The 24,987-nt window shown below is 34.9% G+C and overlaps 4 protein-coding genes across 4 annotated transcripts in view; 2 read left to right on the top strand and 2 right to left on the bottom strand.

Moving 5' to 3' along the window:
• Positions 1-24,987, top strand: part of LOC128991335 (neurobeachin-like protein 1) — a 423,043-nt gene that overhangs the window by 13,458 nt on the left and 384,598 nt on the right. The window lies entirely within an intron of this gene.
• On the bottom strand, positions 1,000-24,937 carry LOC128992877 (adhesive plaque matrix protein-like). Its single transcript, XM_054416621.1, has 10 exons — positions 24,914-24,937; positions 23,097-23,522; positions 17,452-17,577; positions 15,921-16,535; positions 11,839-12,476; positions 8,563-8,612; positions 6,077-6,117; positions 5,426-5,797; positions 3,856-3,888; positions 1,000-1,498 (listed from the first exon to the last, which is right to left on the bottom strand). Exons 1-10 carry the CDS (start codon positions 24,923-24,925, stop codon positions 1,019-1,021), a joined length of 2,793 nt encoding a protein of 930 aa, XP_054272596.1. The 5' UTR covers positions 24,926-24,937; the 3' UTR covers positions 1,000-1,018.
• On the top strand, positions 7,775-8,659 carry LOC128991365 (cuticle protein 8-like). The gene is made up of 2 exons (XM_054414173.1): positions 7,775-7,787; positions 8,182-8,659. The coding sequence occupies exons 1-2, from the start codon at positions 7,776-7,778 to the stop codon at positions 8,617-8,619; spliced, it is 450 nt and encodes a 149-aa protein (XP_054270148.1). The 5' UTR covers position 7,775; the 3' UTR covers positions 8,620-8,659.
• On the bottom strand, positions 15,779-16,534 carry LOC128991349 (histidine-rich glycoprotein-like). The gene has a single exon (XM_054414156.1). It carries the CDS (start codon positions 16,446-16,448, stop codon positions 15,840-15,842), a length of 609 nt encoding a protein of 202 aa, XP_054270131.1. The 5' UTR covers positions 16,449-16,534; the 3' UTR covers positions 15,779-15,839.

Raw genomic sequence — 24,987 nt, forward strand, 5'->3', positions numbered from 1 at the left:
CTGCACCCTGTTGGTAATCCTTGTAACTTTTTATGCTATTGAACATCATAGAACAGAACCAACTTGTTTAATTGAAACAGCTGTTAAGATTCATTAATTCCTTTTAAATATGAAAAATCATAAGATTGACATGGGGAACTACAGAGCCACTGGGGCGGAGCCCGAAAGGGTTTTTGAGATAAGAATATGCTTTAATGTTAATCGGGAATGTGAGCTATCATCATGCCAAATTTCAGCCCAATCCGTCCAGTAGTTTATGCGTGATTGAGCAACACACACACACACAAACTCACAAACTTTCAGATTTATAATATTAGTAAGATGTAGCCTAATGAAAATCCATTTTCACAATTCTTTTGTCTCTAGTTTACATTCGGACTGACATGAGTTAAACAATCTATTGAAGGGTTAGCTATTAAATTACAGTTCACATTACTGAACCATTATAAAGACATTTAATTAGCATCACCGAATCTTTAAAATCAAAATAACTAAAACGTTGGGGGAAATTACCTTAAAGCCTTAAAGGAAAAAGGCCTTAAGGGTTGGGGAAAATAGCCTTAAAGGAATTACCTTTTTAGTTACAATAAGTTATTTCGCTAGATCATGAGCCTAGATAGAATGGGACCTCAATCGTAACAGTCAGTTGAGTAGAAAGGCTAACAAAAGAATGTAACAAAGAAACCTTTATTGTGTTAAGTATATAGAAAAATAACTTTTCTACTCTTTACTATTGTTATCCTTTATACGTCTGGTATTCAAACTGGAAGCTATATACATATGGAAAGCAATTGCAAGGTTTTAAAATTGTGTAAACCGTTGTTGTTTGGTTTAGATCATAATAAGAATACGAATAACGGTAGTTGTAAGAAAATAGTCAGGGTGACAAATTACGTTTGTTGTACACTTTTTAACAAATTTTATTTACATAAAAACAATTAACTATTTACAAGACTTCTTTATGATTATGAGGTTTAAGGTGAATAAATGAAGATGAACGAAGAATGAAAGTACGGCTTTAACCATAGTAAGAGTATTTTGGAGCTTCGTATTTGGGTTTGTACTCGTACTTTGGTGCCTCGTACTTAGGAGACTCGTATTTTGGAGCTTCGTATTTGGGTTTGTACTCGTATTTGGGTGCCTCGTACTTAGGTGCCTCGTATTTGGGTGCCGCGTAGTGTTCTGGGTGTTTGTTATGTTCTCTGTGGACAACGGCGTTGAAACCGTTTTTGTGGTCAGCTGTGTAGTGGACAGTCCTCTTGGAGCCATCAGGTTCTACCAGCTCGTAGTACCCTTTGACGTAGTCTCCGTCACGCTCCTCCTTCTGGCTGTGGATGTCGTAGGTGTGAGGGTCGTGGACGCCGTACTCGAAGGAGTACTTGGGGTGAGGGTCGTAGGGCTCTTCTTTGTACTCGTACTTGTGCTCGTAGCCTCCGTGGCCGCCGTACTGGGCTAGCGCACAGCTGGCGAGGACGGTGAGTACACAGAGGGTAAGAAACTGTAACAAAATATAACCTATATGAGTTCGACAAGCTCAATGGTAATACTAGATTGTCAAACCTAAAAGTAACTTAACATATTTTATTTAACTTGTTTTCCTTTTTTTCTGGTCGGAATAAATAAGTATATTTCATCATAACGGTGACTTTTCGATACGTCCACGAAGTTTAACGACCTAGGCAAAGTGAAGCCTGAAAATTATAATACGTCGAATATAAACTTCTAGGTAAACAATATTTACACCATACTACGGCATTATAAACTTAACCACAGCACAATAATAGACCATTCTCAATTAGCTACCAAAAGTTATTTTCATATTGTCTTGCTACTGTACATAAATAGCGATTACAGTATTCATAACAAATACATACTATTACGCTAACACAATAATGAATTTTATTTCGTTAAAGTTGTCTTAACGTTGATAGAGGGTACATGTAAATTTAATTCAAGTGAATTGTACGAGATGAAACGATAATAAATTACCCACAACACATTTTTGATAACGATGCAAAAACAGTTTTAAAGAAAAGGGGCAGTTTTCTTCTTGGAAACTAGGGGACGATGTTTCCTTTAAGAAAAATGTACACCTAATGTTCTCCAGGTAGTCTTTTGATAATATTAAAGAAATATTTTTAAATATTCGTAAATGTATACATTTTACATTTTCTAAATAAATAGTACATAATGTTAGATAGTCACTACTCGGTACGATATTTTACAACTCGTAGTCGATTTTTAAGCAAAACAATTTTTAACATCATGTACATACAACTCATCGAAAATAACTTCATTTAATTGCATGGGTAATACATTATCTTTACAACAATTATTACACCTAAACCGTCTAGCAAACGTACTATAAAACTTCTCTTGTCGTTTAGGTATAAGTTAATGGGATAATTTTTTCAAGAGCTATTTTTTCTAAGCCAATGCTTTTCAAGTCTATTGTAACGGGATGGTAAAAAAATAACATTAGGTGAATACATATAAACAATGATTAGAGCAAGTATTTTTTTTCACTAACGACTTAAACTAGCGTGTAATTTTTTAGTCAGTTTTAGGCTATTTAAAGTAGGCCTAAACATCTCAAGTATGATAATTAATTTACCTTAAGATTGTGTTTTGAACTATCAAGAGGTTATACTAGCAAACTCTCGGTATCTCGTTTTTACCGATTGGAAAACTACTTCGTTCGGCGACAGTTGAAAAAAAAATCTGAATTGGCAAGAGTCGCAATATGTATTTGGACTTGAGATCGTAGTTTCACCCCAAATCAATATTTGACATATTTTCATCATTTTAATCATACCACTATGACTTTACACGTGATGTTTATGAAATTTAAAATATTTTAAACTTTGTATTTTGGATGGATATCGAAACTTTTTTTGTAATAACGCGGGCTTAAACATACATCCTGACGACAGTTTCAAGTTATATAGTTGTTAATATTTATAAGTTAATTGTTAATATTTTCTATTGGTTATTTGAACGTTTTGTTTCTTCGTGTAATTCAACAACCACAATCACCAGTTTTCTACATGTAGACCTAAATTCTTTCGCTATGATATATTTAATTATTATTAAAAAGACTCGAGTAATGTTGTTTAGCGACGATTATAAAATGATGACTTTTTTTCTTACAATTTTGTATAAAACTGTAAGAGATACACTGAAGTAAACCATTACAAATGTATAGGTATAATTCTGTATTGTATATTTCTAGTATGTACTTTCTGCGACCATTGTTTATAGTCGTCATTTGACGAAAATATGCTTCTGGAGATGAGCAGTAATAATCCGAAACATAAATAACAGTAAAAAGTAAACAAAATAACATTTTGACACTTCTGCGTTTATTAAGTGAATTACACTAGTATTTCAGTTCTTTACAGTACAAGAAGTAATATAGCGAAAATGGAACCCAACGACATTTTAGGTGTGTAAAGTGTTAACAGCGATATAAGGTGCTGTTAATATCAGCTCGTAATATCAATTCTAAATCACAGTATTTGTTCTTACTGTGAAGTGGAATCATCAGTGGTTAGACTGAAATCCACTTAGCTATTTCAAACTGTGCTCTAATCACTTAGGCTAATTTAGCTTGGCCACTGAGATGACACTTCACACGCAGAGCGAAACGTGTAGCAATTGATTTAATGAGACGACGAGACTGACGCAGAAAAATTTATAGATTTCGATTCCGATCGTTAATTCCTATACGAAGAAAGCTCTTACACAGATTAACCGATAAAATTCAACTTGATTGCACGATATGCAACTTTGTCGTGTTAACACTCAGACCGCCCCACTACACTACACTAACACTGTATCCACAGTCCACACTACCTGAGCCATGATGGTATCACTACACTGACAACACTACTGACAGATCTAACATCCGACTACGTATTTATATCAAATTGTCAACATTAACGTACATAGTCATTTCTCCTTTCACTTGCACATTCACTCACTCGTTTGCTCCAATTAATCCCCTCACTTTGTCAGACAAACTAGTCTTAGTTATTTCCCCTACATTCGACATAGATGTGAAACAGTGGTAATTAGTTAAGTTTGCTTTCATTATTTAGTTTTACCACGTAGGAGCACTATAAATCTATCGATTAAACCTCTAAATAAATGTGTGAAAAGCATACAAAATGGAATGAAAGTGATTTATTCATAGAAATCTTACAATTTCATTCCGCTGCAATAAAATCAAAACACTGATATGTGTCTTTGAACACAATCTTGAATAAACTCAGAACATAGTGAATAACGTCCTTACTTACTGATAGAGGGTTATATTATTGTTGAGATTTCAATAGAGAAATGTGCGCTGGTATGTAACATTTTCCATGCACACGCCATCATGTATTCGGTACAGCGAATGAAAACGGCGGATATTAGGAATACCATCGATGAGACATAGTCACGAAGGAGTGCTCATCTTTGCCGGTGTAATGGTTCGTTAGAAACTTAGCCACCTTGATATGATTTCGTATTCGTTATTGGAACCACCAGTGCTTGGTTGATCTATAAGAAATATGCACATTCCCAACTCTCTTAACTTTGAAGCTAACACTGGGATTTCAAGAGCTTAACAAACCCCCAAATGACTTCCTCAAAAACAGTAGGTATTTCAAAAATCTTTCGTAGTTTCAACAGTACGTAGTTAACTTGAACCATCGATCAAGTGCGCTGATGTAAACTACTGTTGGCCTATGTGTAGAATATGCCTACTTTATAACCCAGAAGAAATAATTAGTCGAATGAATGTAAACTGTAGCATGTATTTTGCATCCACAATCAAAAAAAATGAAAACTAAAGAAAAAAATTATACTGAAGCGCAATTATTGAGTGGCTCATTCAACTAAGAATTTTGTAATAAAAGAATTTTGATACATCTGTTCCATATATGTACTGCCTAGTTCAGAATGTAGGATAAACGTAAATAAATCATGTTATAAATTTGTATAATTAATGAAAAAATGTGTTTTTCAAATATTTTATAGAGGTTTTATGCGTTAATACTTAGTTAACATTTTATTTATTATTTTGTATGTCCCTTACATAGGTCAAGGCGAAGTGATACGCTTAAACTTTTCTAACAATTATTTTTTAAAGACAAAATACTTCAGTAATGCTTGTAACGTACAGGTGAATAGGCTACATGGCGATGATGGTAATGTTGAGGGTGAAAACTTTACAACGATACTTACACTTGAGGTTATTGCGTTAACCTAATCATAAACAATATTTTTGTTTAGTGTTAGGAGGTTTGTTTCAAGTAGATTAAGCCTAAAACTAGGACCAAAGAAAAAACAGGTTTGAAGCAACTTATTTATTTTAATTTATACTTTGTACTGTTTTGTAAACGAGGCATAGGTGTTTTTAGTAATGGCCATGGTATACTGGCGCATGTTCCTCGTGGTGATGATAGTAATGTTGAGGATGGACGTTGTGTTCCCGGTGGACGACGGCGTTAAAGCCAGTGTGGTGGTCAGCTGTGTATTGGACGACGCGCTTTGAACCGTCCGCCTCCACCAGCTCGTAGCTGCCGTGCACCACATCCCCGTCGCGCTCCTCCTTGTGGCTCTTGATGTCGCCGGTGTGGCTGTCATGGACGCCGTACTCGAACTTGTACTTGGGGTGAGGGTCGTAGTAGTCCTCCTTGTACTCTACGTGGAACCCGTGGTCATGGTCCTCTACATGCTCGTGTCCGTGGTCGTGGTTGTTGTAAGGGGAGGCAAAGACTGCCATAGCGATACAAAGTACTAAAACTGCCTGTGAACAAGTTGGATTAGTTTATTAACTGAGAATTTATTGTATTAAGTCCTATTGGTTTTATGTATAGCTATGCAATTTCTAACGGTTATTTTTCACTATATGCCATATGTATTATCATATTATTTTTTTGTGTTCTAAATCCTTTTAACTTTTAAACTTTAGGGCCTATTATAAACTGCCATATGATCAAAGTATTTTTTAAAGTTTACATTTCATTATATTATTTTAATTTATTTCATTATTTTTAAACAATATTACTAAAATACTCGTACTTACCTGAGAGGACATGACTGTGGGCGCTGATAGGATACTGATGACTAGATGTATTCTCCTTCATATATATATCTACTGGTTTACTCATTGGTGCGTAACCTATAATCTCTCCTCGTGTTCTCTTTTCATTGTTATGGTTAAGTGCACTAATTTATTAAACCTTTTCTTAAGGAAATTTTATCATTCGCTGTCAACATGGTGAGGAACGGGGGAACTTGATAGAGGGTTAACAATAACGTACAAGTAACTGTTTTACGCATTACCTAGCATTAATGACACATTATAAATGTGTTTTATTAAGTTAATTGAGTACTTTCGTGATGAAGTCACATGTGACTATGTTAAGAAAAGTGGGTATGTTAAAAAAAAACAGGGGTTTTCAACATAATTGCTAAAAAACAATAAAACAATATCTAATTTACCATTTATCTGAGTAATAATATCGAACAAAAACTTATTCTTTATAAACGGCTTATTATTTCTTCGGTCGTAATCAATTTTAGCCCACTATGGTGCCATCCTATTTGGTCTAAAAATCATCAAATTCGGTAAAAATGTTATACGTTTACATTTTAGACTACCTCGAACATGAATGTACATTATATATAAATACACCGTGTCTCAAAGATAGTGTATCAAATTTACAGCTATACATGTTACCAACGGTCGGAGAAAAGTCAACCATCGTATATTGCAGGTTTGAATTTTCAAAACATACAGCTGTAATTTGGAGATGCAGACTTAACTGTGGTGAAAGTGACACGAAATAACGAACTGTCTATTTTGGCCTTGACTGTAGATTAAAGCCGTATAAAAGCATTTGAGATAAATATCTTAAAGCAAAAAAGTCACTTCAAACTGCTGAACCTTAATAGACAGGTAAGTCGTGGCAGTTCCATACGATGGCCTTCTACATCTCCAGAAATTACGTCGTGTGGTTATTTTGTCTGGGGTATATGAAAGACCAAGTCTGTCGCTTACCGATCTTAAACATGATGAACTTAAAGCAAAGACAACGGAAGTCTTTGGGAAAATATGCAATGAAATGCACCACAATGTGTGGTCAGAGCTGGAACACGGACCTGACTTTCTTCAAGCAATTAATGGAGAAAACGTAAATGTAAAGTTGTGAACCATAATAATTATGGTTCACAATGGAATTATTGTTTCAATTATTGAAAAATATATGAAATTAAGGAATGGATTGTATACAAAGTTAATTCACTAAACTACATCGCTTTTCAGTTGGATATAATTTCGTGTGTATCTTGAATAATGCGAGAGAATAAAATAAATGCTATACATTTGATGATTATTGACATATATCTTTCAATTTGGCATATCAATTAGTTTCTTTATTTGAATTTCCTTTATTTTTAGTAAGTATGTGTTACTGTAGCAAATGACACTCTGTGTGTGTTTCCCTAACAGCTTTCGTACCTTACAGCAACCTTGAGCCAATGATATTTATAATCTTAGTGTCAAACCCCATTCATAGAAATATATATATTTGTACTACTCAACTTGGATACTTTCGTTCGCCCAGTGATTACGTTAACGAGTGAATTCGGTGAATTCACCTAACGATATTCAAACGAATAATTTACTTAGAAAGTGTTATGTGCTCAATGAAGCTCATCTCTAGACCAGTATAAAACCACCGGAGGACGGTGGTACCAACAGATCATCTCAGTTCTTCATCATGAGCTATCAGGTACATATTTACTACCATACGGTTCATTGTATCATCTTTTTTACCAACCACTACTTTTTCCATATCCTGTTTTTTAATGCTTTGCATGGTTTTTTTTATATTAAACAGAAATATTAAAAATAATGCTCTAGAAATGTTTAAACGAAACCGAAAGTATTATCTTAATTATTTATGTTACTTGATATCCTTTATGATTTGAAACTATAAATTTAATTCATTCTACAACAAATTATTTATTTTAAAATCATAAGATCACCATAATAATGGATTTCTTCATGCATCTGCCATATTTTGTTAAGGCAACTACCTTCAATGACTATCGTTGACTTGTGACACAGGGAAATTAATAATAGTGTTATTGCTTGTATTAATTTCGTAAATTGTAATCTCCTAGGTTATCTTTGTCGTTACCTTCGTGCTAGCTGCAGCTATTGCCTTTCCCCGCCACGGCTACCACGACCACGGACACGAGCATCTAGAGGACCACGACTACGGACACGAGCATGTGAAGGACCATGACCACGGGTTCCACGTGGAGTACAAGGAGGACTACTACGACCCTCACCCCAAGTACAAGTTCGAGTACGGCGTCCATGACAGCCACACCGGCGACATCAAGAGCCACAGGGAGGAGCGCGACGGGGATGTGGTGCACGGCAGCTACGAGCTGGTGGAGGCGGACGGTTCAAAGCGCGTCGTCCACTACACAGCTGACCACCACACTGGCTTTAACGCCGTCGTCCACCGGGAACACAACGTCCATCCTCAACATTACCATCATCATCATGAGGAACATGCTCCAGCACATCACTTTTACTCTCATCACTATTGAAATATAATAGTGCTGTTGAAATAAAAGTTCATTTTGTTTTCTAGAAATACTCCTTTTTAATTGTACCCGTAATACCTGTGATATAAATCCTCAACAAGGCCATACGAATTATAACAAGGCTTAGAAACCATGATTAGGGCCTACTTTGAGCGTAGGCTACTCGCTCACGCTGTCTTAAAGTTACCATTGAAAAATGCAATTAGGATATTTTCCTGTTGTCATGCGCATGCTTCCTTAACGTTGTTTTAATGAATTAATGTTCTAGTTACAAACCTTATCATGCTTTAACAAATGCTGTACATCCGTTCTAAAACAATAACTCTTCATTTTTCCTTATAAAATTTAATTAAGATGAGCTTCATAAATGAGTGTGATATTAATAACTTCTAGATAAGCATGTATATGTATTGGTATTGGTGCTTTTACACAAACTAATGTTTATCGGGCCAAAATGTTGGTTGGTCTAACAGGAGAAAATTTATCACCATTGCAACATATTTTTTTGTTTTTACGTAATATTTATGGACTTGGTGCTTAAATATTTTATGGTGTTGAAATACGTATTTTTTTATTCACGTAAATTTATTATTCAGACAGTAAACTTTACACTACACTATCCATGTCATCCATGGCCATCCAGTGGTCGAAAACTTCACCAAAAGTATGTAATGTGCAGAATTCTCTATTTTCACCGCACACTGTAAATAAATCATGTGATTGGAATTTGTTCCATTTCTTTTGATTTTCTTTATATATTTTTTGTTATTTCGTTACCAGCATGGCAATATGGCCATGTAAATTTTTTGTTAAATATTAAATTCATTTTCATTCATTAAATTATTTCATTAAATTCATTTAGGCTTTTTTAGCCTATTTTAACTTAAAAAAGGAATTATTTACATCTAAAGAAAAATATCTTTCTAACTATATACGTCGATTTACCTTGCGATGCACACGAACTAAAAAAATACCTTTCAAAGAAACATGCTTGCATATTAATTTATAGATTTGTTCTGCTTATTTATGAAATTAATAACGGTGACAGTTGTTAAAAAGAGATTTAAAAAATTGCAAAACACTGCCAGATGTTTGATTGTGTTTTCAATAGTATATGAATTCTCAATTTGAAAACATTTTTGGTCTAACAACTGATTTATCATAGCTCAAAACAATTGTACTTGCATTAATTGTATTTAATCACACATATGATTTAAAACGAATTGTAACAAATCGTGAATACAAATAGCCTAACATATTAAAAACTAGCAGAGTACGCGTCTTTCTCACGGCGTTGGCATATTAGTATAAAATGCGTATTGCAGTTATGGGAGACGACACGGTTTAAGAAAATTGGTTTCTTTTGATTTATACGGAATGCTATAATAGTATAGCATAGCACATCTACCATAGCCATAATGTTCTACCACTGCACCTAAACCATAGAAAAAGTGAAGTTCTCACTGTGTACCACAGTTCTTTGTTGCTAGTTGGTTCAAATTAGCTGGTGTCATTAACGCAAACAAAATAATAGTGCTACACCCTGTTGGTAATTCATATAACTCTTAAATGATTTTTAATTTCTCAGAACTAACTTGTGTTGTTAAAACCGCTGACAAAATTATTTTATTCCTTTTAAATATGAATACTCATAAGGTTATCATGGGAAACTCCAGAGCCACTGGGGTGGAGCCCGAAATGATTTTTGAGATAAGAATGCGTCTATATGTTAATCGGAAATGTGAGCTATTATCACACCAAATTTCAGCCCAATCCGACCAGTATATTTTTCGTTTACTTGACACAAACATCCATCCAAAATTTCTCACTTATTAAGGATTAACGGTGTCAGCTGTATAATGGGATTTAAAAAAATCAAGACACTGCCAGATGTGATAATAGTTAGAATGAGGTCAATCAGCTGTATCTTTAGCCACTCTAGATATCAATTTGTTGACATAACATGATTGCGTAGAATAAGCATTGTACAAAGTTGAATGGTGTAATCAGGACTGGGTGGCGAGACCGGTTTTATTAGGTTATCCGTTGTAGTGATTATTATTTTTAAATACTCAGAACCACGTCCCAAATATATCTAAAAACTGTATATAACTCCATTACTGATTTGCTCCACCCTTAATCTTATTTCTCAGTACTTTAATAGGCCTACCTACTGATATACTTTACTTTGAAATGGTGAAAATACGAATGTAGGTATTTTAAGCCAAGTATGAATGGAGATGAGTGTAGGATGAGTGGCGCGATCTAGTAGCCTTGTTAGTGACTAAGGCCGACATATTCCTTAGACACAGCTGTTTTAATCGCCCATACAGCCAATGCCAACTAAGGAACTTACTGTTTTGTTGTGGAATCCGAACCATATTTTTTTGCCTTGTAATGAACGAATTGGTCCAAAGATCATGATAGTACTGCGGATAGTCGTGGTACTCATTACTACGGACGTTAATCCACACCAAAGAGTATCGCATCCACAGTTAATGTCTATAAATATCCACAATTAGTCACCTCCTTTATAGTAGTTGGATTACAAGACCACGCCACCGCCCCAGTCTTGTAATAGGTTATAGCGGGAAAGGCTTATATTGTGAGATTTCTACAGAAATTACACTGTAAAAAATATTTTTGCTTTGCAATATCAGTACCTTTCTTCAGTAACATTTTACTTAAACGTGGCTGTTTTGTTTCCGCCAATATTAACGCTGGTTTTCTAGAAAACCTCATAGTGGGTTTTAACTAATATCTTAAACTAATAATATGCTTATAATGTTTATTATTTACGCAGTTATTAGTATTGAAATGACATTCAGAAACTCAAACTTGTATATCGTAGATCACGTAAAATCGTTTTTCTATAATTCTTTGCTTTTCCAGAACAAAGTCTCTTTTTCTTGAATTTAAACTCTTTCCGACGAAATACCGTTATGTTTTAAGTTAATCCCTTGCTTGGAATTTAATTTTTGTTTAGTGAATCTTAGTTATTTTCGAATATGCACAGCTGTATCACTATACTATATCACCTTACTATTGAGGAAAAAACAATACCATTCGAAAAAGGCAATCCTTCCTCTTATAAATAAGTTTGCTTAGCCATTAGGTGTTGTTAAAGTAAGAAAACGTTTTACAAAAATACAAACAAATATATTGAACACTAATGAAACAAAATGACATGTACAATGGACGATAGTAAATAAATATTCTGACTAGTATTTCGGGCTGTAGTGGTACGTTGAAAACGATGAGCTTGAATATGATGGTTTGTACGAATACTTGGGTTCTTCGTACTTGGGTTCGTACTTGGGTTCGTACTTGGGCTCGTACTTGGGTTCATACTTGGGTTCGTACTTGGGTGCTTCGTACTTGTAAATGGGTTGGGTTGGCTTATAAATACTGCTGCTCGAGTAGGCGCCCTTGTAGGAAGGTTTGTATTCGTACTTTGGTGCCTCGTATTTAGGTTTGTACTCGTACTTTGGAGCTTCGTACTTGGGTTTGTACTCGTACTTGGGCTTGTACTCGTATTTGGGTGTCTCGTAGTGGTAAGGGTGCTGGTTATGCTCTCTATGGACTACGGCGTTGAAACCGTTCTTGTGGTCAGCTGTGTAGTGGACAGTCCTCTTGGAGCCATCAGGTTCTACCAGCTCGTAGACTCCCTTGACGTAGTCTCCGTCGCGCTCCTCCTTCTGGCTGTGGATGTCGTAGGTGTGAGGATCGTGGACGCCGTACTCGAACTTGTACTTGGGGTGAGGGTCGTAGGGCTCTTCTTTGTACTCGTACTTGTGCTCGTAGCTGTACTGGGCTAGAGCACTGGTGGCCAAAGCGGCGAAGAGGCACAAGCAAATTATCTGGAAAATAAAACGTAATGTTAGATTACTTACAAAGACATGTTACATTACCAGATTAAAGAGGTTTAAGAGGTACTTTCCTATCGACACTAACTAATAAACTTAAATTATACTTTACGACTAACTCTTTTATATCCTTGTTTATATCTAGTAGTAAGTGCTTAGGTAAGTGATAATATTTCGTGTGTTTTGCTATCAACCTAGCTGTATGCTGCATTTTTAACCATGAAAGGTACAATAACCAAAAGTTTTATAAATATGTCGTTGACATGGTACTTTATCTAAACATAAGTCAAATAAGCTAATGGTTTACAATGTAATGTACTACGCTTCATTAAAAATGCCAGTAGTTTAAACTCTAGACCGATCCCTCATTTATAAAGTTTACCTGTAAAGACTCCAACTAGTGTTGCGCTTTGTAAAAGCAAGATTTAAAAATTACATTACAATAATAAGTTATGAGCATGTCTGCCACTTAATTAAAACTGTCGGTTCTGTAAGAATACTGTTTTAATTTCGGAAATGTTTAGATCTAGATCCAAGACAACTATGAAAGCATAAATGTAAAATATATTTTACTCTCAAAAACAGTTGTGTACTAAATTGGAGTTAGTTATTTAAAGGGTAAAATGGTGAGGTTCACAGTTGTTCCACAATACTTTACATTGTTCGGCCGCTTAGAAAACGACCTCCTCTAGCATTGGTTTAGCATTAGCGCGCAGGTCGTTTTCTAAGCGGCCGAACTTATAGTAGTTAACTGTTTCCAACCAAAAGGTGTATTGCTTATCTGTACGGATAACTACACTCAAGTTGTTTAGCTGCTGTTAAGAGTTCGAATTATTAATTATTTAGGTTTTGATAGTTCTGTGTTGCTTTTGAGTAACCATGTCTCTATAGTTTGTGAGACTGAAAGGTATGAACAACAACGGATTTCTAATGATTATCTACTGTGTGTTTATATTAGATATGAAACTCCTTTCTTCAAGCTGTTTTAAAAATGTTTGGCTGATACCACTAAAAATTAAAATGTAACATTGTATCTACTGCCTAGCTAACAAACCTTATTATACTTGTAAAGTTATATAACTTGTACACATTCTTAATAGCATTGCTTTTAAATTTAAATTTTAAACATATTATAATGTTAAAGCTATTTATTAAAAGGGCTTATTTAGTTATGTTACTTAAAGTGTAATTATATTTAACTATTTATTGTGCAATAAAAAAGTTCGTAATTTTAGACAAAGAGCTTAGGTACGGTAATAAAAAAACAACGAACGAGTGAATTTGTGATTCTTATGGACCAGTAAGGGATTAAACTTTGAAGAGTAAAAGTTGTAGAAAATTTCAATAAAGTGTACCAACTTGTAAGTGTGCGAAAGGAATATTTTACTCCAAACCTTTAAACAAATTGAACAATACAGAATTACATTTTAATTATTTGAACCTGGTAAAAATATTACTACTTAGTAAGGCAGTTTCAGCCTTTAATGTGCTCGTACTTTTTATGTAATAAAATACTTGTTTGAAAACTCTTACAAACTTAAAATGTATGTTAACTGTTAACATGATCTAAGTGTGCAAAAGATCTAAGTAGGGAGGGATTGAAAATTAAATTACGATGGTATCCTAGTTAAATAAATTGTATCACTAATCAATTATTTTTGTTACTGTATATTAATTTAAGAGACTTTTAACGATTAAAAAAGGACTCTGCCGAGACCAGTTGCTAGTGCCTTTACTCTAAATGACAAAGTGACTTTCGCAGCTCTGCCTATGCATGCTTTAACACTAATTTAACAACCGTCTATACCTCTTCAAAACTGCAATTTACTAAGGTGTGAATTCAAAATATATAAAACCGTATGGAACATAATTTTTGTCAACAGATTATAAAGTACAAGATTATTAAAAAAACCGTATACCGGAACAAAATCTTCAAATCTCATCTCAACTTTGATTTATCGATAACGCTCTTTAACCTATACCACGTTATCCTGGTGTTACATCTATACAATAATAGACAACTGTGTTTTTACGTTAACTCCCTACTCTACCACACTATTACCCACCCGTACACCTATAACTTATTTTACCACATCACTGTATCCACTATCCTCGTACCTGAGTCATTGTGTTCACTGCACTGCCACGAAGGCTTCACTACATTGACTTCTGTCACTAACTACCTCAGTATTTATATAAAACTGTCACCAGTCTTTTCACCTTTCACTGCACAGCTAAGTTCAGACTCAACAATTTTACCAGTTCCAGATATATGTAGTAATTGGCTTTGTGCGGTTACACAACTGTTAGATCCCGCTCCGCAGTGCAGATCATGGCCGGGTTTTTACGTTTCCGGAATCTCGGGAATCTTGGAACTATGAAGTTTCATTTACCTGTATCCCCACTTAGTCAATTGTTATTGTTCTTATGGATTTTCATTAGGTCAGTAGGTATCTATGTAAAGACGGTCTGTTTTTTAGTTGGAGCTTAAGTTATGTTAAACAAGGGCCCCATGAAGTTAATTTACCATTTTTACTGATAAAAATGTGTGGGTACTTAAGTATTATACGGAGGCCACCCTTATACAGCTCACTGCGGTGGTTATGTTAGGCTGGGTTATCTTAAATATACAGCATGACTCATCTGGTATCGTTCGATTCATAACGAAACGAGGAAAGTCCTACAAACATATATAAGATAACCCAGCCTAACATAACCACCGCAGTGCGCTGTATAAGGGTGGCCTCCGTATAATACTTAAGTACCAATGTGTGTTCACTATATGTGTTATAAATATAAATATGTGTTATATTGGTTGCTTATTTAATATTCTTGAAATAGAAAAAAATAAATCTAAGTTGAATTATTAGCACACAGAGGTAGCACTGTGTGCTGTCGTGCAAAAAAAAAAACTACACAATTACATTTTTTAAATAGGAATCAGATATAATGCACAAAAAATGTAATGGGATATCAATAGTTGTGTACTACATTGGAGTTAGTTATTTAAAGAGTAAAATGGAGTTTGCTCATAATTTTAAATAATAGTCATCTGTTAGCTTGGAAAATAATGTCATAGTTTCTGAAGTAATTAAGATGTAAGACTAAGAATGAGTGTAAAGACATCACTAAAAAACACTAAAAAACGTCATAAAAAGACTTGCTAGATTTTCTCTGAGATGTTGTTAAACCTAACCCCCTAACTAGACATTGGAAATGTAACTTAATAAATATGTTTAATATATGGGTAGGCGGGATATTCAAATCAATTCTAAGGTTATTTAACATTTGTACAATTAATTTTATTTACATTCATGAATTATGTTTTGTTCATTTTGCCTACATGTAACATGAAAACTAGTAATTAGAGCCATGTTGCTCCTCAACATGTTCATAGATCTTTGGTGAATGTTCGTGATGATGACTCTGATGATGTACTACTGGCATGTGCTCCTGATGATGATGGTAATGTTGAGGATGGACGTTGTGTTCCCGGTGGACGACGGCGTTAAAGCCAGTGTGGTGGTCAGCTGTGTAGTGGACGACGCGCTTGGAACCGTCCGCCTCCACCAGCTCGTAGCTGCCGTGCACCACATCCCCGTCGCGCTCCTCCTTGTGGCTCTTGATGTCGCCGGTGTGGCTGTCGTGGACACCGTACTCGAACTTGTACTTGGGGTGAGGGTCGTGGTAGTCCTCCTTGTACTCTACGTGGTGTCCCTGATGCTCTTCCGTAATTTGCTGATGGTGTTCATCCTTGATTTCAGGATAGTGTTCCTCATGGGTTTGATGATGTGGAATATACTGTTGTTGTTCGTGTTCCACCGCTGGGAAATGTTGTTCATGCTGAACCTCAGGAATGTGTTCTTGTTCTTCATGCTGAATTTCTGGAATGTGTTGGTATTCGTGCTGGACTTCTTGAGCTTGTTGTTGATAGTCTTGACGATGATGAAGTTCTGGAATAACCATTAGCCGTTTGTGCCGAAAACTCCTTTGGTGTGCATAAGAAGGGAGAGATGAAGCTACGGCGAAGAGTGCCAGTAGTGAGGTGAATATCTGAAAAATATAATCATAATTAAATAATTAAAAATATAATTAAATCATGCCAATATTATTTCTGCAGTTCGGGATCAGTACCCTCCTTCGTCTCTATTAAACCCGGTCAACAGCCTTAATCCGAAGTTAGATTGTAATTTACGAACACTAACTTTCAGTTCATATACCGAATTATGTACTATGATAAGTTTATCTTCGAAAATCTTTCCTTCGCTGGGTCTTTGAAATAACTTTGTAATAAATATGTAAACGTAAACGTACTTAAACTTGTATTTTGATTAAAGTTTGATCCAATTAATTGAAATTATGTTAGATGAAATATAATTTCTAGTAATATTTTAGTTTGTCGGTAATACAATATCCAACGCAAACACAGTACACCATGATTTTACTTTTTAATTTATAATCATAACTTTTATAAGGTTTCATGGATGACATAAATTTTGCGTTATCGGTTTTAGCAATTCGTTTTTATGCTGATCACCGAATCATTATAATCACGTATACATTCTATCCACAAAGCTAAGTAGTTATATAATTTTAAAATGCTTTAATTCCATTATCTTTTATAACGCTAATTCGCATTTTAAAAGTGACACTGAATCTTTGATAAGTTATTATTTTAACGATGAACGAACTTAGAAATATGGGAAAAAAACTTCTCTACATGAACCAAAACGTATAACTGATGCTTATAATACATAGGATGATAATATAATATGCAATTTTAAAACTTTCAACTGTTAAAATGCTGTATATTACATTAACGAACTCTCTTCATGAAGGTGACTTTAAATCCTATGCCTCTATGTAACCATCTACAATTTGAGATTTATATTGTCAAATATTTCCGATTGCTCGGTGAATAAAAGTACTATATGTATTCTGAAGGTCTTAGAAGAAGCAAGTAACTTACCTGAAGTGCCATGATGGTGTGCTGACTGAGAGGATTGTAGCATCCTTTATACCAGACAGGAACAGCGTGAAGGAAGTGCAAGGGAAACTTCCTTTCACGCAGGACCTCATGTGAGACCGACCAATGCTGATGTAGATTATTCACTAATTGCAAATGTCTTCCTTCAGCATTCCTTATGCATATCGGATAATGATTTCTTCCAATGGATATTTGCATATGTTTTTGCACACTTTCTACTATCGTTGTTGATTTGGATATTTTTTCAAAATTAAAGTACGAAATAAACGTTCTTCTGTCCCGTGGTAAACGCTGTGATGTTGTTTATTGTGCTTTATTGTGCTATTTGCTAGGACAAATTTAATCTCTATTGAAGATGTTTTTCGATTGAAGAGTGTAAAATCCCTCTGTTTTGGTTGGTTTAGATTTAAATTCTGTTAAATAGACAATTATATGGGTTCAATGAATATAAGCATGAATTTCATATCAAATTTCGTCGACCTAATCAAGCAAATTGTAGTACACCAGCGTCCAGTGGTTTGAAAGGAAAACACTAAATTGCAACCTACCATTAATAAAGCCATGCTCAATAAAACCTAAACTGAAAGTTAAATAAAAAATAGTTTAGCTTCTTTAAACGATTATGATATTTTTTAAAACGTAACTTGTTTGAAACTGGTAGGAAATAAGTTAGCTAAGTAATATGAATTTAGTTTTTTCCTAAACTAGGATTTGAATATTGTTACTAACCATTACAAGATTTCATCGAGTACTTTTTCGTTATAATCAATCATGTATTTCCCTTATAAAAGCATATATGTATACTATTACATCAAATTTAACTTGTATTCTAATACTTTCTAATATTTCATCTGTTGTTTCAGGTATTGATATTTTATTCACTAAAATAACACATCAATTTGGTAAGTCAACTTCACATACTTTGACCTAAGTATTCTGCAATTTTAAGTTTGCTACTGTCCGATAACGCAACAATATCGATAGTTACTGTAAACTTGACGACGTACCAGTGGAGACATTCCTCTTAGTGCTGCAGAAGGAAGCGAGATAGAGGTTCCCAGAAGTCCTTACCAGAGTTACGTTTGACACGCAAGACCTCCTACTGTGACACTTGTTTATGTTTGACACTTGCTGGCCTTTCACGTGTGACACACGCTTGGCTCTTAACTGTGTTTGACACTTGTGTCTATCTTTCAGACGTTGACAGTGTTTAGAAAGATCCTTTTTCCGTTTGAATTTGAAATAGGATTGTGATGATTGAAAGTTTGTTTAAAATATGTAATTGAAATTGTAGGTTATTAACTCTGACAATGTTGAATGTTTTATAAAATTTGTATACGTAGACTTTTGATAACCTATGGATGTCAATAATGTTTTGTTTCCTCATACATTCTGGCGACTTAGCCCATAATCTATACTATTATAAAAATGAACGGTTTTTTCTATCCATCATCTAGAAAACCACGGGACGGCATTAATAAAAATTGTGCAAAATGATTTGATAACCTATTGGTACTATACAACCATTTTTTTATTTTAAAACAAAGTCATAAATTTGAAGCTGAGCTTTGAGACGTAAATGTTTAATACCATCGTATGTGGCAAGATAGGAAAAGCCGTATCGTTGGAAGTTTAGTTTAGGTTTATCAAATACTAATAATTACGTTGTCGCACAAATAATAGAAAAAATCAAATGTGTTTTTGTAAAGCAAATTGAGACGTTTACTTACTCCACAGTTTTTGTGTGATATTTCATTGATTTTATAATTTGAATAGTATTCTATAATCGGTAATGATAGTCCATTTTCACATTATCTTGAAGGGCCGTTTCGGGTTCATACCCAATCGGTAAGCACATGTAAGGCTACTAGTTAGTTGCAAATTTTGCCTCACTCTGTAACCCAAATATACCGATGAAATATAAAAATATAAAATAATTTTAAATTCATTTCAGGAGGATTATGTGATGAAACTAATGTAATTAAAACTATCTTAGACATTTTGTAAAAAGTTCACTCCTTCGTAATATGGATAGTTCTATCCTATGAAGTAAGCAGAAATAACACATACGAAAGGTTATTTTGTAAATAAAATGCTTTACCATTGAACTGTGAAATTTAAATATAAAAAAATTTAATCATCGGTTGAGTGTCGATTGGCTTTTTCCCCTCCAAATGAGCAGTTTTCGCCCCAGTTGGCGGGAGCCGGGAGTGCCACCAGTGGGTGGACCTTTCACCGGGCAATGTCCAGTGCAGCTTTGGTCCTGCGCCGCACAATACAGTAATATGGACCTTATGCAACATTTCCTCCATGGAAACTTGCCCGACACCTCCGGACCGGCTAACTGTTACACTTGTTCTGTAAAAAGTGATCCAACGTGTTCCTGAAAAAATATCCGGTGACTCAGTATTGTGTCTAAAAACATTGGTTGCGTTTAAGTCTCCGTGATTTACTGCTAGGTGCACTAGTGAAATAAAGATAATCATATACAAGATCTTTCAAATTCTTTGATTTGTTAACGCTTTGAAGTATGCATCACAATAATACATTGGGATGGATTTGTAAACACTAATAGATCAAAACTTGGCAGATTCTTGTCTATAAGTTTGTAATCAGGATGTTTACCTATTTATTTGCTTTTACGACACCAGATACTACTTTTCCTTTTTCCATATACAGTAAAATTATTAAAACTATGATAATGCTATGATATGAGTTTTTACTGATGAGAGTGTACATCATTCCATAATGTATGACTACAGTTTAACTATAAAATATCACGTATTATTTTACTATGTCAGGACCAGTAATACGAATATACATAGTTTATGAACCGTATGGTGTTTTTATTTGAACGCATTTTTATAAAACCATCTATGTAGGCTCAAAGTACTTAGTCTCAAAATAAAAATATTTTTCCTGTGCCAGTGAAGTTGCTTTAGAGCTTATTTTTAACATCTTATGGTTGAACTTTTAAATGCTCCGTTAAATAAGAAATGTGTGGCGTTTATTTTTTAGAAACCACTTTTTATTGTATTTCATGACCCGGGCCCCAAAAACCGACATCACGTAGCAAAACACTGCTTTTGATTTATGGAGATCAAACAGAAGGATATATATAGACGAAGTCCCACGCTCCGACCACTTCGGCCTCGCCCCACAGCTCTAGGCCGGCCATTATCTGACGGCAATCATAATCAAGCGACGACAATCTGTAAACAAAACAGAAACGAATTCCCTCTTACAATCACTTGAATAAAACAGCGTGTGGGTTTCTGGACACACGTTGAAAAGTCTCGAATGGCAGACCTAGGACAACACTTCATGACAGTCCACTCAGAGGTCAAGGCTGGCCTGAGCTGGTGGTACAGTTCTCGCAGCTAGTCTGGGCGCGCGGACCCTTGTGTACTAACCGTCCCCCACGCCAAAGCCATGAAGACAGCAGTGAGGCGCTGAACAACCCCAGTGTGCAATGTGGGCCGTGTGGGCCGAATGTTTTTGGAAACGAGCAATAAACACTCCCCTCTACACCCCCTGCCCTAGCGCGGCCGCGCGCCCAGACTAGCTGCGAGAACTGTAGCTGTGTGTGTGTGTGTGGTTAGGGGGGGGGGGGCGGAGTAATGTCTACAATAATCACGGTCATTTTCTCGCCCAGTCCTACTGCCTCCAGTCATGCGTATCGCTACCTTGTGTATTTAGTAGTTGTATCCACGCGGCACTGTCAGAGTATATATGACCAAAGAAAACTATTTTTGGGGACAAACAATGTACGCGTGTCCTTTCATTTTTAAATATGCTTGCTTAGTAACTTTTAACATCTAGTAATTAAAGTTACTCATCTAGTAATAAACATACCCTGTATTACTAGTATTTAACAATCGGTTGTTTTGAAAATGTATTGCATTTCTTTCTGTAGTTACTGACAAAATGTGTTAGATACAAAAATTCAATCCTTAAAATCGTAGATTTAAAATACTTTTGTAACTCATGGTATAACAAAATAAACTATCAAGAAGAGGTCTGAGATGAATCGGCAGCTTATCAGGCTCAGAGGACTTGTCTCAAAACAAGCTGTGTTTAAAGTCATATCAGACAACTATGGTTGTTGGTATGAATATAAAATCACTTGTTTTTTGTTTCGAACTTCCTACGAAAATATCCGACACTGTAGCTATTAAGGATAGCGGCCCTGTGAACTGTGTAAGTGACATGATCAAACTGGTCATTTATTTTACTAAAATGTTTTTAAAGTTTGCTGTAAACAATAAGGTCGTGAAAGCTAAAACACTTACTGGATGGCACACAAGTAACTTATCATAAAATTTTACTTGAAAAATTCATCTTAATTCTGGTGTTGACAGTGGTTTGTTATTACAGTACATTGTATATAGACTGGTCCTTACCAGTACTACTACGTGTGCTGGAAAAATCTAAGTTTATCCACTTATAAATTGTGGGATATTTCAGAACATGCTATATTTAATAACAATATGGATCCAAGACACCAATTAAAATTCTTTTATATAAAATGTAGACATCGATACATATAAACTGTGTAATCTTATGCTGTATCAGAAAATAAAACAAAGCTACGAGTATAATTATTATCACCCTTAAATGTCCCATGACTGGCTGTAAACGACCAATTAAGATCCAGAACAGTCCAACAAGGATATTAAAACCGACGCTGATTGTCAATTTAGTCACTCGATCGCTAATTAGAACATTTATAACTCAGCTATACTGTCGAACTCGTAAAAGTTGATTTTATAACTTGGTGTTGCGCAAAGCTGTCCCGTATAAATCAGGTGACCGAGTGCCCCAGGCTTTGGTATTGGCGGGCATTTGACATCTGTGCCGCCCACTACCACTGGACCGCTCCAAATAAGAAAAACCAGCAACGGAATAAGTTATGGTTGACACGGTGCATTACCACTCCATTGCTCAACAGCTTGCAAAAGCTGTTATAATTTCCACCAGACTTTATATGTTAAAGCCGATTGCCTGTTTCCGCAACGGTTTAGTTTGCAGACATATGGGTAATAGGATCACATCTCAAAATTGGAGGGTTCAAAAGTTTATCCTTTTTTAGAGTGTGTTATACCTTGATAGTCAAACAAGGCAATTAGAAGGCTATCAAACTACAATATATTGTTGACATTAGCAATGAATACTTTATGCATGTGGGCACTTAACGTAGAAACAAGATTCGTGATTTGAGAATGATTATCTTAGGTATTTAATCATTATTTTCTGATCAATATAAACAAATCCTTGTGGCATCCATTACAATTCTACAGTTGCTTATTTTAAAAGTTCCAGTGCAAAAAATGCATTAATAATTGTTAGTCAAAAGAGAAAGACATGTTGTTAAACACTTGAATTAGACTTCATGGAAAATCTTGCACCTTTGGAAAAAATACAATCTCCAACTTCACTTGAAGATTTGTTTCAATAAATGTAATGTTAACCACTCTACCTTATCGGTTAAGGAAGTTCAAATAACACCCATCAAATACAATAATTTACATTTATTTTCTCGGTAAAAAACAACTAGCCTAGCGATTGTGCACGTATTTACAATGTACATGAGGTTGGTGAAAATGCTAATGACTATTTGACTTTTAGTACTTGGGGTATGAGGGGTATTTGGGGGCTGAGTAGGAAGGGTAAGCGGGGGCGGCGTAGGGCTTGGATGCGTAGGCGGGGGCAGGAGCGTAGGCGGGGGCGGCAGCGTATCCCTTAGCGGGTTCCTTGTGGACAACAGCCTCGAAACCGTATCCCTGGTCGTAGTACTCGACGATCCTCTTGGTGCCGTCGGGCTCGTACAGCTCGTAGGATCCCTTAACGTAGTCTCCGTCACGCTCCTCCTTCTGGCTCTTGATGTCGTAGGTGTGGGGGTCGTTGACGGCGTACTCGAAAGCGTATTTGGGGTGTGCGTCGTAGGGCTCAGGCTCGGCGTACTTGGCCGCGTAGGGGGCGGGGGCGTAGGGCTTGGGAGCGTAGCCGTACTGAGCGGCGGCGACGGCCAGCAGGCAAGAGGCGGCGAAAAACTGCAATACACGTACAATATATTAAATTTCCATTTCATCATTCAAATGAATAAAGTTATACAAATTAAATATATTACGGCGTTTGATTTACTTCAGTGTAAATGTACGCCAAATTATTTACATATTTTGTAATTTAAGTTAAACTAGTTGTAGTTCTAATCAACTGATAAGAGGTGAGAAAGCTACAGCTTATCTTTACTTTACGATGAATAATAAAATGTTAATATAAATTTTTGAAAATCCTCTAGCATGCCGATGAGTAACAACAAGACTATTTACTTTAATTTAGCCATTGATGGTACACTTAATTTAATTCATCTAGATCATTACAAACAAAGACTTTTTCTGTGTATATAATAGAATAATCCTCCTTTAATCAATACATATCGTAAACCTAATTAATAATACATATATAGTGAATAATTAATTGTCGTAGTAACACCCTAGTATACGATACCATTTATCAGATTGGCCTTCATTATGATCGTTGTAGCTGGTTAAATCAAATATACGTTCCATTAATTAATAATTTATATTTGTAATAGTTTTACGTAAATACACACATTGGGTGTTCATTTAAGTATTTTAATTGCTTGATTAGCTGAAAAATCACCTGAAACCCAATGAAACCACACAGGCATTTATGTTCAATAGTAGTTTGAGTTTGACATTTTTATTCTTTGAAAAAAGTGGGGATTATAAGTTACATTGATTGTGTTAGGCTACGCAAATAATCTTAATACAAATTAATAATTTATTTGTAGGTAATTTATTATTTTCTTAATTGTTTGATTGTAATCTAATTATGGCCTAACAATTATTTTATTACACAACTATCACTTGCATATCAAACTTCAACATTGCATTACTGTTAAATTACATTTACTGTTTATTGCCGTTAGTTTATTATTGTTTCTTGACCTTGGAAAGTAAAATAAAATAAAAACTATTATTTAAGATGTTTGTATGTTTAAGGGTTGTATAGTTTAACAATTTTAAAAATCATCTGTCCATATATTTTATAATGTACTGTATTGTGTTTTATATAGTTAAAAAAAATAATGTACCGTGCATACATGAATCCTACAGTATAATGTACTTTTCGAAGGCTATTAACCACCATAAGAGTAATTTTAATTGAATGTGTTTTCTAAAATATCTAAATTATTTATTTAAAGAATTTCTCCAACCACGGTTAAGGTTCGTGACATTTATTTATTTTAAATTATAGTTTTACGATAAAGATTATCAAGGAAAAATGCTAAGGCAAAATACTTGATTGAATTAGTTAAATTTGAAGTTAATAAAATATTAATTTGTTCAATTTATAATTATATTAATAAAAGTCTTGCTTCAATATATCAAAAGTACCATTAAAGGTTGTAACTCACCCTAAGAGCCATGACGATGTCTGAGGAGCGAATGATGTCATGTTTGATCTTGGGCTCATATTTATAGTTAACAT

This window comes from Macrosteles quadrilineatus, unplaced genomic scaffold (assembly GCF_028750875.1).
Source record: "Macrosteles quadrilineatus isolate MER2022 unplaced genomic scaffold, UCM_ALF_1.0 Scaffold_4__1_contigs__length_99947679, whole genome shotgun sequence".
NCBI lineage: Eukaryota > Metazoa > Arthropoda > Insecta > Hemiptera > Cicadellidae > Macrosteles > Macrosteles quadrilineatus.

Coding starts and splice junctions, on each gene's coding strand:
- LOC128992877 (XM_054416621.1), bottom strand. Junction 5,798..6,076: donor CCACAGTCATGTCCTCTCAG/GTAAGTACGAGT, acceptor ACTTGTTCACAG/GCAGTTTTAGTACTTTGTAT. Junction 3,889..5,425: donor ACCACGAGGAACATGCGCCA/GTATACCATGGC, acceptor ATCTGTCAGTAG/TGTTGTCAGTGTAGTGATAC.
- LOC128991349 (XM_054414156.1), bottom strand. CDS start 16,448: ATGGTTATTCCAGAACTTCATCATCGTCAAGACTATCAACAACAAGCT.